Source organism: Ornithodoros turicata, chromosome 1 (genome assembly GCF_037126465.1).
Source record: "Ornithodoros turicata isolate Travis chromosome 1, ASM3712646v1, whole genome shotgun sequence".
Taxonomy (NCBI): Eukaryota; Metazoa; Arthropoda; class Arachnida; order Ixodida; family Argasidae; genus Ornithodoros; species Ornithodoros turicata.
Window position 1 is genome coordinate 186,144,723 of NC_088201.1, and position 16,453 is coordinate 186,161,175.

The 16,453-nt window shown below is 45.3% G+C and overlaps 1 protein-coding gene across 1 annotated transcript in view; it reads right to left on the reverse strand.

Annotated features, from left to right (window-relative positions):
- Window positions 1-16,453, reverse strand: part of LOC135378871 (uncharacterized) — a 157,791-nt gene that overhangs the window by 70,288 nt on the left and 71,050 nt on the right. Inside the window, exons 12-14 of the mRNA XM_064612023.1 lie at window positions 7,393-7,486; window positions 5,385-5,509; window positions 1,036-1,156 (exon numbers count right to left, since the gene is read on the reverse strand). Coding sequence (XP_064468093.1) covers window positions 1,036-1,156; window positions 5,385-5,509; window positions 7,393-7,486 — 340 coding nt within the window. The remainder of the gene's footprint in view (window positions 1-1,035; window positions 1,157-5,384; window positions 5,510-7,392; window positions 7,487-16,453) is intronic.

Below are 16,453 nucleotides of genomic sequence, written 5' to 3' on the forward strand. Positions count from 1 at the left end.
TTGTTTGTTGTATATCCCATTCAAGTAGTTGGTTATATTTAAAATAAATAAATACATATAGGATGAACGTATGAGCGTGTGCGATTCCTGCGATGGAAATAAAATGGATGCTGCAAGAGTGGTGATGCGAGCGACTTGGTTTGGATGAAACGTAGACATGGCGTTGAAGGACGATAGGACGCTACGCAGACAACCGGTTTGTATGCTTCGTGTGCTGCATATTGCGAGTTAATGCACACACTTCAGTCTATACCCGGTGTGTGCCTCATATGGTTGCAGAGTTACGTTGTTGCACATGCAACCGTGCGACCTGCCGATTTTGGAAGTTTTTTTAAGTCTGGAATCGCTTTGGAAGACGCGAGGAGACATTGCACCCAGGATTGTATTGTCCAACCACCTGTAACTGAGCAACTTTAGAAATTGCATTCGTAAAAACAATGAAAATTAAATGCAAAGGGAACGCATGCCATAACAGATTCCGCGCATACTGCGCGGTCTCCTCAAAAAACCGCATCCCATGGCGCTTGCCTAACTCCAGCGCTATCCATGGCGCTGCGATCGGGAAAAGAGACTATTCATCCATCCATCCACAAAGCATACGGAGACTAGCGGACTCTCCGCAGACGCAACCGTAATGTCTCAGCTGGACCTGACAGCTAGGGTGCTTGGTGAAATAACGCGAAGTATTCGCGTTAATATTTCTCCAAACCAAACCCCACAGCGCGTTGTCCTCTCTAGCAGTACATCGTAATTATTTGGAGTATTGCCAGTGGCTTATGAGGAACCGCAGGCAGCTTAAAGTATCATTATCGAGAGGTGTCTGAACCTACAACAACAAAGTATTTGCCCTGCACGGGGTGCGCAGGAGAAACGTCACGGTGGGCGGGGGGAGGGGGGGGGGGGTGTCAAGCATTCTGCTCCTACATTTGGCCCATATAAGCAAATCATTCAGCAAAATTTAAAATTGTTCACGCATTTTCTTATTTATCATAATGCCGCTGTAAAACCGCCAGACGCACACGACGAAGAGCTTACCAGCACAGTCGTTTGTCGTTGCCGGACATCAGGCCTCTAGAAATGATGCCGTGTTCCTGTTCGTATTTCCTCAAGCACACATCTTCCGCATCTGATATTGCTTTTTGATTGCACTCCAAGCCTGAAAACGAACAGTATGATATATTTGGGTGCTCATAATACAAAGCATGAGTCCGCCTTTGATAACTTGCAAAGGGAATATCCCCTGTTCCCAGCTTGACTTGTTCCACATAGATATATCAATGGTAAAAACCGGTGGCGAATCAAACCGCTTATATTTTGCTGCCCTCGTTAATTGCCTGGAGCCTTATCCACAGCGCCACCGAAACGTTAACAACGAGAAAAATAACGCAATAAGATGACGTTGCATCACGTTGCGTGCACCAGTCGGCGTCCTGCTGCGGGTTAGAGTTAGGCGGACGGCGCTGGTTTTTGGGGCAGTCTCCCCACGGCTGGGACACATTGCGACATCGCTTGCGTTGTCAAAGGCAGGATGAACGTACCGTTGACATCGTGCAACTCCCACCGAACTTGCCAGTCGGGGCATCCGTGCACAATTGGCATTCGCCGGGCGGTCATGAAAGTGCCGGTAAGTATACCCTTCGAGCACGTTTACGAAATATTAACCATGCTACCAGCACAAACAGCTCTCGTGGTCGCCTCGGAGGAAGGAAACGAAGCTCTGTACATCTACACCGGTAAATGACCTTTCAGTGATTGTGTTGTTACGTTATGTTGCACTCGCGTTTAGTTAGCGTTTAACACGCTTATCGCTCGTATGGAGGTTTTGAAGCATTTTTTTTCTGCGGTAGACAAAAGGTCTAAGACCTGGCAATGTATGGGCCTGTTGCTCTGGGCCAGGTGGCGCGAGTGAGCAGCATCATCAGCGCCCTAAATCATGCAACACTCCCCAGTTTAGCAGACGACGCGGCACTTTCAAGTACACGGTTTCGAGTTGTTCGCGCTTTTCAAGAAGCACCGCTTTTTCTGTTGATTTCCTACAGGTTTTGTAGCTTCCTTGGCACCATACCGTTTGACACACCATGCAAAACCCGCTGATGAAACTCCGTACTGTTGGGATCCGCGGCCGTTTGGGCCCGAAATGGCGCTGTGCAAACTTCACTGCAACAGCCCTATTGGCAAAACATGATTGAAATACAAAAAGGTCTTTTCGGGAAACGGGCGCGTAAAATTCAGTGTTTTTTCTTTAATTATGTCTAAACGTTTGGCTGTTTCAGCGGATACGTGTACGAGACAAAATATAATGGTAAATAAAATATAATATGAATGATAAAATGAAAGAGCATTAAAATATGGAAATAAATGACACCAAATGTAGCAGTCGGGACACCTACAACCAGCGAAATCACGTGTCGAATTTGGAACAAAATTTCACTAGAGAGCATATTCGCCACTTTCTATATCACAGAGCGTTCGACATGCGCACCAAAATTTGCGATTGTCCTGCTGGCCTGGATGCGTAGTAAAGGATGCATACTAAAAATTTCGCAAGTATATCTTCTAAAACTGGGGAGATATCGCTTCCAAAACGGCGAAAAGCGAAACACTCGAATTCAAGGTCGGATTTTCTCGATTTTTTTGCATAAAACTATTCGGTAGAAACCGTTCCATTACTGTTTATCATCATGTATGATGAAATTCTAAATATAAAAAAAAATCTGGAGGTCAATGGGACCTGCCTGCATGTCCTGACGTGAAATCGGCCTGGGGGAACACTCATCTGAATATTTCGGGGAACGAAATTCGAACGAAATTTCGAACCATTCGTAGCAGCAGGCGTTGATTTTTGACCACTTCAAACACAGACCTTGTCAGATCGTATCTATGCGACATAATTCAAGTCTCAATAACAAATTACAAACAGAGGCATATTAACACGATAAAAATGACGGCGCTTGTATGTAGAAGATTGTGCACATGCGAATGAAAGAGTGTCACCAATTATTCGAGTAACTGCAGAAATCCCTGAATAGGTGCAGAGAGACTCTAATGCAAAATATAGATGCCTCTTATTGGGATCTCGAATAATGTGGAAATCACCTGCGAGCTTTCATTTTACTGCAGGATATGTAGGCGATTTAACGGATGTGTCCTTAATATCTTGCCATCCTAACTGTGTGGTAGCGTTGATAAATGTGCTCTTATTTAATTCTGTTGTTTATGAGGTACTGTGCGATATTATGTACACTGCAGCCCACTAGAGTGAGAATGGACGGGCATCATACCCAAATTGGTTTTATCATGATAATCCTTGTCCCTCAACTTCAATTGAACAAGTCCTTGTATGTTCAAGTGACTCATCCACTACAGTGTCCTACCGGTTCATCAGTAATTTGTGCTCCTGGTAGAGTACTGTTACGTGCTGTAAAAATACTTTGTCGAATCGGCAAGGGAACAGCATGTTTAGGTAGATTGTTCAGCTTAATGTGTGTTGCTGTTGTATCTAATTTGCCATCTGGCCAATGCATTTCGATTCAAGCATATCAAATGGAACACTGTTATTCTGCATTGCACATGTTTTCACCAAGATCATCTGCAAGATCCGCACGCGCATGTTGTGAAAATGCAGTAGATTAAGAAAACAACTTGTCTGGTCGGAAATGCACCAATAGGCCTTGTAGGTGCCAAAAGTATTGGTGCTGTACATGATCTTTGTGTACGTTGAGTTAATAAAGGTGTACTGTATTTGCTTTCCACGCAGCACAGGTGAGTGAAGTGTGGTGATTGGAGGCATAGCGTTTATTTGAAATAGCGTATGCTGACTGAAGCCAATACTGGCCTCAGCGCGTAACATTGGGGACGTAAAGGATGCGTGGAGGCGTATATAAGCCGTGGCGGTTAACCCCTGTGGCGGATATATCCGGTCATGAAGTAAGTGTTATCAATGTACAAAATAACAGCGCTTATTTATCCGCCATAGTGTTGAGTGGACAGCGGCGGGGCACAAAAGCTGTTTAACACACTTTTTTTTTTTTTGCTGTTCTCACATCTAATAATATCTATGCACTTGCAAAAGAGGGAAATGAAGGGAACTGAGCTGAATTAGTCCTTTGTGGAGAAATGCAAGACAGCGCGATTTGTCCCAGTCATCACATGAATGTATCCTTTATTTTTAAACACCCGGAAACGATAACACAATTTATAACATAAATTGCTTATAATATAATATTATTTATAAATATCAATTGCCCAATTCTGCGGTGTAAAATGATAACTGAAACCACGGCACTCTCGTGCTCAAAACCTGCGACGGGTGTGTACCTCAGAATGTCACGTGTTAATTTAGAACGAATACGCTGATTTAACTAAATGCTGATCTGTTGACCTAATAGGCCGCATTCCGGCCCAGATAAGCAGACCAGCTCCCGTGCCATTGCGGGTACTATGTTGGCATTCCATGCTGGGACTGGGAGGTGACCCGCGTTCGAATCCGAATGCGGGCTGTCCTGTCTAGGTGTTTAACCGCGGGTTTAACTAAATACAAATAATATACACATAAACTAAACTAAAACATATACTAAAGATACACTACAAAAAAAAAACTAAAAACATATAAAACACATATTAAAAAACATAAAACTAAACTACACAAATAAACTAAGAAATTTCAGGTAATCAGTCGTGCAATGTTGTGTCGCAAACGATGTCAGTTATCTTACGTGCGACTTGTATATTTTATATGGTCGCCTGGTCGGCCAGCGTTGCAGCGCGACAATAGAGAAAAAAATATTTGCGGTACTTCTATTTGGTAGAGGTAAGATCTCGAATCTCCATACAGTCTGATTTACGGAATATGGTCAGGGTGTTTTTGTCATGGTCAGAGTGGTACACTTGGATACATCGTCTGGGTATCCGGAACGCTGTCTTGTTATTTTTTCTTCTCATGTTCTCACGTGTTTACTGAGGGCTTTTGAGTGGAATAATAGTGCCACATTCTGGGTGTTACGAGAGGTTAATTCACGAGTTAAGCACTAACTGAGATAACTATTTCATAAATTGTTGAATATTACGTAAAGAGTGAAGCCGATGCTGCTCTGAATTCGGCGCAAAGTACCTGTCGTTGTTACCAGCAGTGAGTGTCACGTTGTTGAACATGGTGGTATGTATGCCCTTAGGCTGGTCACACAACCAGCTTTATTAAGATAAATATTACAGAATAAAGGAATTAAAAGTTGATTAATTTTTTTTTGTCATTATTGGGACGGTAATGGCAGCAGGGGCAGCAGTGCTTGTGAAATACGGCGACTGAATTTAGAAACACGACTGTTGACACAAGCCATGCAACATGTTTTACGCCCCTGGCATTCTTTTTGTTATTTGATACTCACAGACTGGCTTCGATGTCCCACAGTCAGCGTTGATGTCCTTGAAGAACCGTTGAAGAAGAACCGTCGCATCGCATCCTTGTCTTGCGAGTAGTTCCGGAACACAAGTCTTGCTGTATTCCATAACACTAGAAGAGATAAGACCTATAAGTAATCTCCGAAATTACTGGGACATTCTGACGCCATCCCGTAACATCCCTTGATTGAGTCACGCAGAATAAGCAGCAATGTGAACTGCGCACCAGAGATGGAAGAGTTTTTCCGGGAACTCGAATCGGCAAGCTGCGTCAAACGTAAATCCAGATAATTCCGAAACAGTCAATTTGCGTGAGAAATAACATGTCGCCCTTACTGGCCGACTTTTTCTGACAAAATAATACCCCCCCCCTCCCCACCGCTGCCCTGTTCATACAGCGGACCTACATCAGTAGCCGTGTTTACATAAACTCTACAGAGCGGCTCCAGTTGACTGCCGAATCGAGTTGAAATGGACCCGACACTGCTTACATGAAGTCGCTCAAATGGGAGACCATCGCAGCGAATGCATTTTCCAGTTCCTCTTTCTGGACCCACTTGTGCTGACCGATGGCTGTCTCGGTAGCAGCGACAGGATGGACTCGGTCGCACAGTTCGCTCGATCACAATTCGGCCCGATCGCGTTTACGTGCACTTCGCTGGTATCGTCCAACGATTGAACCCACACCGGCTGTCGAGTTGACGCTACTCGACTCTGCGCGGGTTCAACTCGACTCAACATCGTTTACATGAGCGAATTGAACTCGACGCCTGGACCCGCTTATGTAAAGTTCCCACTAATCTGTATGCCGCCAATATGGAGGAGAAGCAAGCAGAAGAGAAAGGAGGAGGAGTAACAGACTACAGTCTATGAACTCATCCTGCAGAATCCTTCATTCTGACCTTCCTGCAAATTGGCATGCAATCACCGAGTACGTTAGCACACCCGCTAGTCAGCTAGTTCGTCCCCTTGCTAGAGCGACACCGGAGGTTCAGATGTCCTCAGCATTCATTTCTCCAAGAATACTATACGTTGCGCAGACTACCAGCTCCTCCTCTTCTACTGAGTTTCCGTTCCCACTCACCTGTTTACATATTTGTGTTTCGTGAAAAGTGTGTCACCAGGAGCACAGATATGGAATATCCGCTCTCACGAAATGCAAAACATTCGTGAGATGTGACGGCGTGCAAGTCTTTTTTTTTTCTTCCTGAGAAGATACAAGCTACAGACTTCAGTGCATCGTATGCTATCGTCTTTGCGTACCAAAGGGATATCATTAGTGGTTCTGCACCAGCGTAAAACATGAAGAGAGCTTCCCCCATTGTGCAGAACCAACACGTTGCCCGTTACGTCCACAAAGGAGATAGCATATGTCAACCGTCTCATTAGCTGGCTAGCTAACTGTCACCTGTATTTCCACAAGTACCGGCGACGAAAAAACGAATAAAGTAAAGGGAGCAAAGGAGACATTCATATGAGAATCGTCGTCAGCTGTACTCTGACCCGAATTTTCATTCACTGAAGCAGTCCACAGTGCTATGGATTATACCTGTTCGGGTTCACAAACCAGTTTCCAGGTGTGTACCAACGAAACAAAGTCAGCGATCTTCATCAATTTCCTTTGGCATATCTCGGGTACACGAATTAAAACACCAGCAAACGCTGCACTGATAACACAGCTCACTTCCGCACTCGCCATAGTACAACAATAGACACCCCTGTTAGCGCACCTCCCCACCTGGATCCGCCACTGTCGTGCGGCAAGCGTGGGTCGGCACAGCCCGAGTGACAGCCCTGATTTTATTATCTCACACTTTTCTCAGTCACCCATCCATTCAAACACGAGGAGGGAGGCATCTAGTGCAACTCATGGGAAGTAGCTGAGGCGGATTTCCTCTAGTAGAGAGTGGAGAAGTAGTCACCTGACAGCCTTGATCCACATTCATTATCACAACATGTTGTGGCCGTTCGGAACGCACATGAAAAATCGCTTACCAACAATGCAGTTGGGAGGCAGTTTTATCCTGTTGGTAATTGCTGTAGCAGGTACTCTTTGCACTGTCTAGTAATCCTTGAGGGCAAACGGTACCTGAAAGCGAAATATATGGTTTTCTTTCTTCGATGTTTTCGCCGCCAGGAAACTGCACAATCGATGCGGAATGGTATAACAACAGAAGACTACCAATGCGCAGTCTTTTAAAGTAGCCGAATTAGTTTATTTATCTACTTACTAAGTGTGTGGCTCGAAGTGCCTTGGAACAGAGGCAACAGTACAGGAAACCAACAAGGAAATAAATAGCACGGGAATACAGCAGCACAACAATGTCATGGATTAGTAACATTACAATAAAAAAAACGGACAACAGTTTTATATAATGTATGATTTACAACTGAGACGTATCGGTGAAGGTAAACGATTAGATAGCCTAATGGAACGTGGAAAGGAGTTTCTATGGGAAAATGGGCGGTTCGAATTTGTCAGCGGCAACAGCAGCTTTGTGATTAAATTCATTTCCGCCAATACCCCATGATCCAGTACCCAGCAAAACCTCAACGAAAGGCCTGATTATTTTACTGGCCAGACATTGGGCTCTCAGAACCAGAAAGTTTCTCTGGGTCCGTAAATTGCATATTGCTTTGAGCCAGCTTAGAGAGTAAATGTAAATAACCGTGGAGTTGCAAGTGATGTTGCAAGACTTAATTTAATGCTATGATCAACCCCATAGACTTCAGCACTGAACATTGACATGATACCTTGTAAGCGATGTGATCGCAGACATGTCTCAGTTACCATCGCACATCTGACCCCTCGTGTTCTTGAACCGTCTGCGTAACGTGCTAACGGTTCGCTGAATGTCTGACTTAAAGGCGGAAACTTCTGTTACAGCACGGCAAATTTGAGCGTCGTGCTTACTGCATTTTGACATATTAAATGGCATGCCATATATAACACCGTCATCACGTCCACTGGATCCATTTTATTTCTCTGCAGAATTCCGGTTATAATGCAGAGAACTCCACACGTGTGTGGAGTTCTCTGCAGCTGGTGGGCTCCCGACTGAGGTTGTCTGTGAACGTGAAACGGCTCGGCACTTCCTCCGTTTGCGTGCTCACATTCCCCGCCACCCACTCCTCAGGAAAATTCGATACCGCCCTGAAAGCGACTTCTGTCGAGTAGCGCAGAGGACACGCCAGACTCTCACTGGCTTCATAACTAAGGACACTATACCGCCGGAAGCCCTCTGGTCGCTACCGGTACCACCCACTTTTGTACGCCTTCCAAACCTTCTGGAAAGAAGAGATCAGGTCCCCCCTCAAGTCCTCCGAGCCCATTTTCATGCTCTGGTAGACGAGAAGTTTTCTACGTTACGGCAGCATATACCGATGGCATATCCCGAAACAACAAGTCCGCCTCAGCATGCGTCATACCATCCGAAGGCGTAGTGCACGGAAGACGCCTTTCACATCCAACCTCCTGCACAGCTGCAGAACTCTATGCCATCCTTTTCTTTCTACAACACATCGCTGATTTTACACCGCGGGAATGGGCAGTCTTCACAGATTCCAAATCTGCACTTGAAAATTGAAGCAATTGAAAATTCCGGCATACGAGGCCCATCCGCACCCCTAGTCACAGATGCGTTAATGGCTTACCACACCATCTACGCAGCAGGCCACAGGCTAGTTCTCCAGTGGGTTCCAGCCCATTGTGGTGTGGTGGGGAACGAGCAGGCCGACTGTGCCGCAGAAGCAGCACTCTCGTATCGGAAACGGACCAGTATTGTTCTGCATAGTGGAGACCGCCATTCTATTCTGCGACGCCTAGTGAAACCCCTTGCTTCCCGCCAATGGACAACCGACATTCTTCCCCCCTGTATGTTGACCAGAGTTGATCCAACGGCCGCTTTCCGCATCCCACGAAACACCTCTCGTCAAGATGCTCCATTAATCCACCGAATGCGCCTCGATGTGGCCTTTACAGCTCAGTGGAGTTACCGCTTGAGACAAGTTGACTCTCCCACCTGCTGCCACTGTGGTGTTCTGGAGGATCTGGAACATATTCTTCTTCATTGCCCCCACTACCAACCTTCCCGAACCACACTCTCCGAGTCTCTTCGTCAGCTGGACTCACCCCTTCTCCCTATCGAAATTGCTTGGCCCCTGGCCTAATCCGGCCCAGCAACGCTCTGCGCTCAAAGCTCTTCTGACATTTCTGGGCATCATCGGACTTCGATCGTTATTGTGAAGGGGCTCGTTATTTTATTCCCCACATTCCCACCGGCAATGGGGTAGAGTACCGCCTGTGGCAATGAACCTCCCCACTCTCCAAAGCCAGAAATAAAGTTGTTGTTGTTCCACACGTGCTCACCCGGCACACAGGAATTCTCTTCGATGTTCTCGCAAGGAGTCCCAGTGATTATCCCATCGGTTTTACGTGCAAGGACTGAAACACCACAAGACGAACGTGTTGCACAGGTTTCATCGTCGGATGTAGTGTATTTGTTGGGGATTCAGGTAAGTTATTGTAACGCAAAACAGACTGCGGCATACCAGTCTAAAATATCATCTATGTCATCAACGTTCGTGAAGAGCCCTCGAGAATTGCACTGAAGGATCGAGATAGTGCACCAAAAAACAATGTAAGTGTACAGTACGGGTGTGCTTTATAGATAAGTGTGTGCTGCTCAGAGACAGTCTTATTTCTTTCGCGGGCATTATTGGCTGCGTCGGAGTTTTCCGGGTAGCCACCAGTTCCTCAGCTGATATTATCAGGGGGTGAGTCACTTCCTGATAGATTACCCTTGAGCTTTCACTGGATGCTCGTGCTTGTGAATGAGCATTGAGAGCTCGCATTTCATCGCACCCCATGGCGGTCACGTCCACGGATTGTCATGACGAAGGTGGCGTCTGTGAGGAGGACGCCACTGAAGGGGCCTCTGGAACTACAGGCACTTCAGCAGAAGAAGATGGCGTTTGAGGAAGAGGTGAGTGTTCTGTGGTTCCTGTTATGCTGTCTGTCTGTCTTGAGCAAGAGATCATTCTGAGTTTCTCTTTAACTGCGGATGCATTTCCGTAACTGGAACGAAAACACCCGTTACCTCTCTTGTTTATACCTTAGCCTCTGTGTAAGTTTGTTGTGCATCATTTCTTTCTCAAGGGTCTGTGATCACCTGCGCAGTTGACGCAGTGATCTGGTCCTCTCCACACTCTTTGGAATCATAACCCTGCTTGGTGCGTCGAGCACAGCATGTAGATCCTCGGCAAGTACCAGACAGGTGGCCGAAACTATTGTACTTGAAACAACTCAGGGAGTTTGGCACATTGGGGCGTACATCGGTAGAGAGGTAGCCTACCTTCAGCTTATCTGGAAAAGTGGGGGTTATTCAAAGTCGGAACGGTGTTTCTAGTGGTGACATATACATTATTTTTGCGTATTTAAATTTGTATGACATTGATGGCATCTTTTAGGTTCTCCAGAATTTCCAGAGATGTTTTTACGATTAGCTTCTTGGTTTCGAGAATGTGGTTTCTGTCGCTCTCAGATGTACATTTGATCAATATGTCCCACGGACGAAATTTCATAATCCTGTTCAACAAAAACATGACATCGCCTTCTGGAGAATGAATGGAAACATCCATCCAAGAGATGTGTTCTTGCCATCATTGTTCAGTATCAGGTATTTCGGTGAAAGATAAATGGTTGTTGGGATAGCCGACCCTGACACGTCTATTGTTTCTGATCGAAGGATAACAAGTTTCACTATTTCAGAATTAAATAAATGAATCTTCTCGTTGGTTTCCTGCACTTCACATTCACACACGTGAGAATGTGCCACAGTTATGATAACCCATCAGCCATGGCCTGGCCAAACCCCATCCGCCACTGTTCAAGGCTTCTACCCATCCCCGCGGCACGGTATGGATGACACCTGTGGACTGGAGTTCGTGGAGGCTAAAGTAACATCTACACCCCTTTTATAACATGTTTTTTTTTAATCAAGGAAAAACCTCAGACAGCACAGCCGGCGGTAGGATTCGAACCCACCACCTCCCAGTCTTCAGCACAACCTAGGTTACCACCAACGAGCAAACGCCTGAGCCCACTCGGCCATGCCGCTGGTTTTTACAGCATGCGTAAGGTATAGATAACCGATGGAAAACATCCTATGGTAGCAGAGGTATAGTAGGGACTTCTCCGTTATGTTTATGTTTTCAGTGTTTTGTATACCTTTACATGCGCAGCGTGTTGACTACATTTAGTTTTTGTAGAGACGGTACCATCTCAGTTAAACAGAGATTTAGTTAACAAACACAGACGTCAATACGGTAGCATCTTAATCAGAATGGTGAGTGACTGATGACAGTGTGTTATGTGTATGAGATAATCAAATTTAGGCATCCTCACCCGCGAGGTACATTCACAGCTGACAGGGGACTCCACAATTGGTGAAGCCGCGGTGTATCATATCTGTATCTCTTACCCAGCCTATGCTAGTGCTTCCCTTGCAATACGTCCTACGGCAGCGCACCACTATTGGTACAAGCCGCAGTGTTACCTGAAAGGTTTTTTCAAGAAACTCGCATTTTTCTATACGTGTGGCGTAATGTGCACAAGCTTTTTCACTCTGGTTGACACCTCTGCTTTGCCACTGTGCCAAAATATCTGTCTGTAAAAGCAGACCAGGAGGTACGTGTAACAGGATAAAAATTTGGACCATAAGAATTACGACTCGCTTTAATAACCCTGTCACTAGTAAAATGTGTTTGTAAAGTAGTGATGTCATTCAATCACATATACAGTCAGCTCGTTCACACGACCTTGAGTTGGCGTCCCGGCCGCGCGAGCGCTGCAGGGAGGGCATTCAACGTTGAACAATTGAAACAGGCGCTCGAGAAACATGAAACTTTCTGTACAGTGTACCTCGCAACCTAGTTTTGGTAGCGTTGTGATTCGGATGCCATTGTTCAGAGATTCTCGAGATCAATCGACTTCACTAATAATAAGTGGACTTGAGATATTAGTTCATTGTGAAATACTTAAAAGACTGCATAAATTTTACACGTACAAACTATTTACCGCAACACCAGCAAGAGCCAGCTCAGATTGTGCATATCGCTGGAAAGAGGAAGACACTGGTATTCCAATATCTGGTGCCGAGCAAGCGAGACGGTTTCGGGGGCGTGCAAAGTTCGCGCGACACCCGTGCACCTCTTGGGATGGATGTAGCGTATACTTTAACGTTAAACTTTCACGTGAACTTTCGTCTACTTTCATATACTTTCGCGTCAGGTTACGTTAAACCAATAGGCGTACATCTGAAAACAGCCACCATTGAAGAACCAAGAAGTATTAGCTTCTTCTCACTCGTGGTCACTGTCGCTATCAAAAGACTTTTAAAATTTCTTGCAAGCTAGATTAGGAAGTCAGCCCCCTGAAATAAATTTGCAGACCCATTGTTTACATACCACAGCAATATACATTCAAGGCCATGAGTAACATATACACCATTTCAACTTCTCCGGGGATATACATTTAGAGACGTACACATTATAGCATGGGCGACTTACACCCCAACAGGTAAAAATATGCCTAATTGTGATAAGACGTGTATCACATGCCTGCAGAGTCTGGAATTTCTTCTACCACTGAAAATGCATACCCAATCAGCAATGTACCAGTAAGGTAACTCATGTAGAGCATAGTGCATAAGGAGTACCAAAACGATGTACCTTAACTGAGTAACTGATGCATAGATAGTTTCCACCACCTGTGAACGGTTTGATGTGCCCTTATAAGGATTGCACCTTTGGAGTGGTTTCCCCCATAAGTGCAGTACATTCGAAGGGGTACCTTACAAGTTTTGTTATACTGTATAGAACAAAAGGTATATTTTTTGAAAATTTGTACCTCTTAAAAGGGGGATTGCAAGGGGCGCAACGCTTAAAGTGTGTAATAATATTTCTTGTACCACAATCGACATTTAATCACGGGTGTACGAACTAAATTTCCGGGCTGCGAATGTTGTAGCACAATATAATAAGAAAACCTAATTGTGTTCAGAAACCGTTGATGTGAATGTATACAAGTTATCCTTTTAATTCGACATAGATATTTCATTAAAAAAATCTGGGAGCAGCGCTGATGCCATCTTCGGGATGTGTATTATTCGGCTAGGTATACAGCCAGTGGAACAGTGCGTATGCAACTACCGAACAGAAAACTGACTTGACTTATTTATTAGATGTTGTCTGCAAAACGCAGAATAGCAGAATTCGATTCAATCATTATGCAACTCCATCGCTCTTATTAAACGTTACTACCATGAGTAGTAATGTTACTACTATTGAACACTGTGAGACATTAACGTACCTTGAGATATAAATTGTTAAATTTCGAAATGCAAAAGAGCTGGAGGCATAATAGCGCAGAAACAGCGACAGGTGATCCACGTGAGATGGCCATGTGTTTCAAGTGAGTGGAGTAGGTGATGATTTGTTGGCCACATAGGCCGCTCTGCGCTAGAGGTGTGCGTCGTGCCGCCGGTACTGCCAATTAGCTCGCCAAGTGAAATTTAAATATTTGAGAGAACATAAATAATGAGAAAACATAGAAACCATATGCTATGGGAATAATGTAACTGTATATGGAGAACAGTAGCTTCAGCTCTCAGGAGTAGTGTCCAGCAACGCTAGGACGCCGCCAGTTGTCTAGCATGCAAGAGATGAGCAATCTGGAAGTGCATCCACAAGGAAGAGGTAAAAAGTGGGAGAAAGAAGACAAAACATGTCAACGTCAATCCTCCCGTATATATGTCTATGACTGTTTCGCGGTTTCTTGCGGGAGCTTAGGTTACGTTAGGTTAGGTTAGCTTAGATAATCAGAGGACTCGCGCAGATTCGAACGCTCTAGAGAAAAATAAATGAATAAATAAAGGCGACCTCTGCACCGACAGCACAGTTTTGCATACAATGCACATCGCTATCATCGTAATCCTACGAAAAGAACCGTGCCGTCCTAAGCACCCTAACTTAGGCAGTCTGCACTTGCTCAGGGAGGGACGCGTATCGAAGAGGGATTCCAGATATATCGATATCGCATTACATAAGGTGTCGTAAGAAAATGACATTTCCAACTCAAAGGGTTTAATTATGTACGAAACGGTCTAAATATTCTGCATTTGAAAAGCAGAGATTTAGGGGATGCGTGTCCGTGGCACCAGGTCGAACGGCATCGACGGGCTGGTGCGAGCGAGTGAAGCAATGTTCGATTTTGTGAAGAATCTAGCAAAATCATGGCGAAACGGGGGGAAACACAGTCAATACAGCCGATTGTGTTGTCTGTGTCCCCCCCCCTTCTCTTCCCTCTGTTTCCCCATGTTTATTTTTCTTTTTTTTGAGAATAATGCTAGTCCGTTATGATGGCCACCCACAGAATGGCCCACCACCGTGCACCCACCCACACATCGTGCTTCAATTGGCCTTAGCCATCCAGTATGGCATGCAGCATGCTGTCCAAGACCGCAGCCCAACCCTATGCTTCTGAGCGTGCGAATGTCATGTTGCAGTTGGCTGTCAACAAATATGCGAAAAATATGCATACAAATTAGTATTTGTAACACAGATTTAGCTGACTACTGCAGTGGACGACAGCAGCTGTGGTTCGTCGTTTGTCGTTTTGCTTTTTCTTCCTCCCTTTAACGGATCCTGTACCGATGACGCACGTGCCTTGGAGGAATTGGAGTAGAGTTACACCTAGAGTAACCTAGAAGACAGAGTAATGCGAACGGGCAGCTTTTCGTGAAGCCGCTGCATGTAGACGCCGAGCGGTGGCGCTGCCATAGCTTTCCCTTGAAGGTTTTGCGTTGTCCGCTGCTGCGCGGTCGCTCTGTTTCTGTTTCTTAAATAGTTCGCGTGCTTGTGCTGTTGGGACTGCTGTATTGACATTTTTGTTTGCTTTCTAATGGTGCTGTAGTATCACGCTGAATCAGTGAAAAGTACGAGGAACGAGCAGAGTTACGGGACACAGTTCGTAAGCGTGAGTTTCCGTAACACCGCGGCCGTAGAAAAACTACAACTTCGTGTGAAAATTTATGGTCGCCAGATGGAAAAGATCCGTTCTTGAGGATCCAATATTGTTGTAGCTTTCCCTTGAACGATTGCAATATGACGGTCCCCGTTTCTCGGACTCTGGGAGTGATTTTATGTTGCGTAATGACTTCTCTTACCCGTAATCACCAGTAAAGGCGTTCTCGGCAAGGCTACATTGACTGACGTGGAATTAAGCAATGTTTTTCTCTCGTGGATTTTCTGAAGCATTGCGGGGAGGCACTGGTCTTTGCTTTTGGAGCCATTTTAACTCATAGAAGTGACTTTTTTTCTCTCTTTTTTTTTCATGGATGTAGCTGGAAACTTGTGAAACCATTATTTGTGTGTATAATTTTTGAGAGGTGAAATGCCGACGACAAAAACATGCCAAGGGGCCCCGACGACTTCTCCCTCTGGTGCAACAAGAAGACATCGAGCAAAGCTGCGGTGTTGGAGCTTACTGAACTGGTTCACGACAAAGAGGCGAACAGAGATTTTTAATAATTACCGGACCTCCTGTGCTCTTCTAAGGTTTGGGCTTTTGATTAGACAGGCAACGTACGCCGGAGGCGCTATGTGCAGCGACCTCGCAGTAGCGCGCTTAGCTCCCCTAGATTTGTTCAATGCCTTAGTGTAAAAATGCAGTCGCGTTACAATGTAGAACTCCACAATATCTGCTGTCAGCCACTCGCGATGATCCAAGCAGCCAACGGCTCGTTGGGACCTTGACTTGATCATGGTGAGAATGTCAAGTATGCTCTCGCGATACAGCTCTTGGGTGCTGAAACAGCTTGTAAAGACATGCCCTATGTCGTCCACAAAAGTGAAAAGGTGTACGAAGGGATATCGAAGTCCGCCTCTATTACAAGGCGATGTAAACGCGGATTCACTGGCGTCATCTGCCAGTCCTTTCTCCACGGTGAGCTGTGTTATGCACACGCCACACTTAGTGCTCAGAGTGGACCTTCGC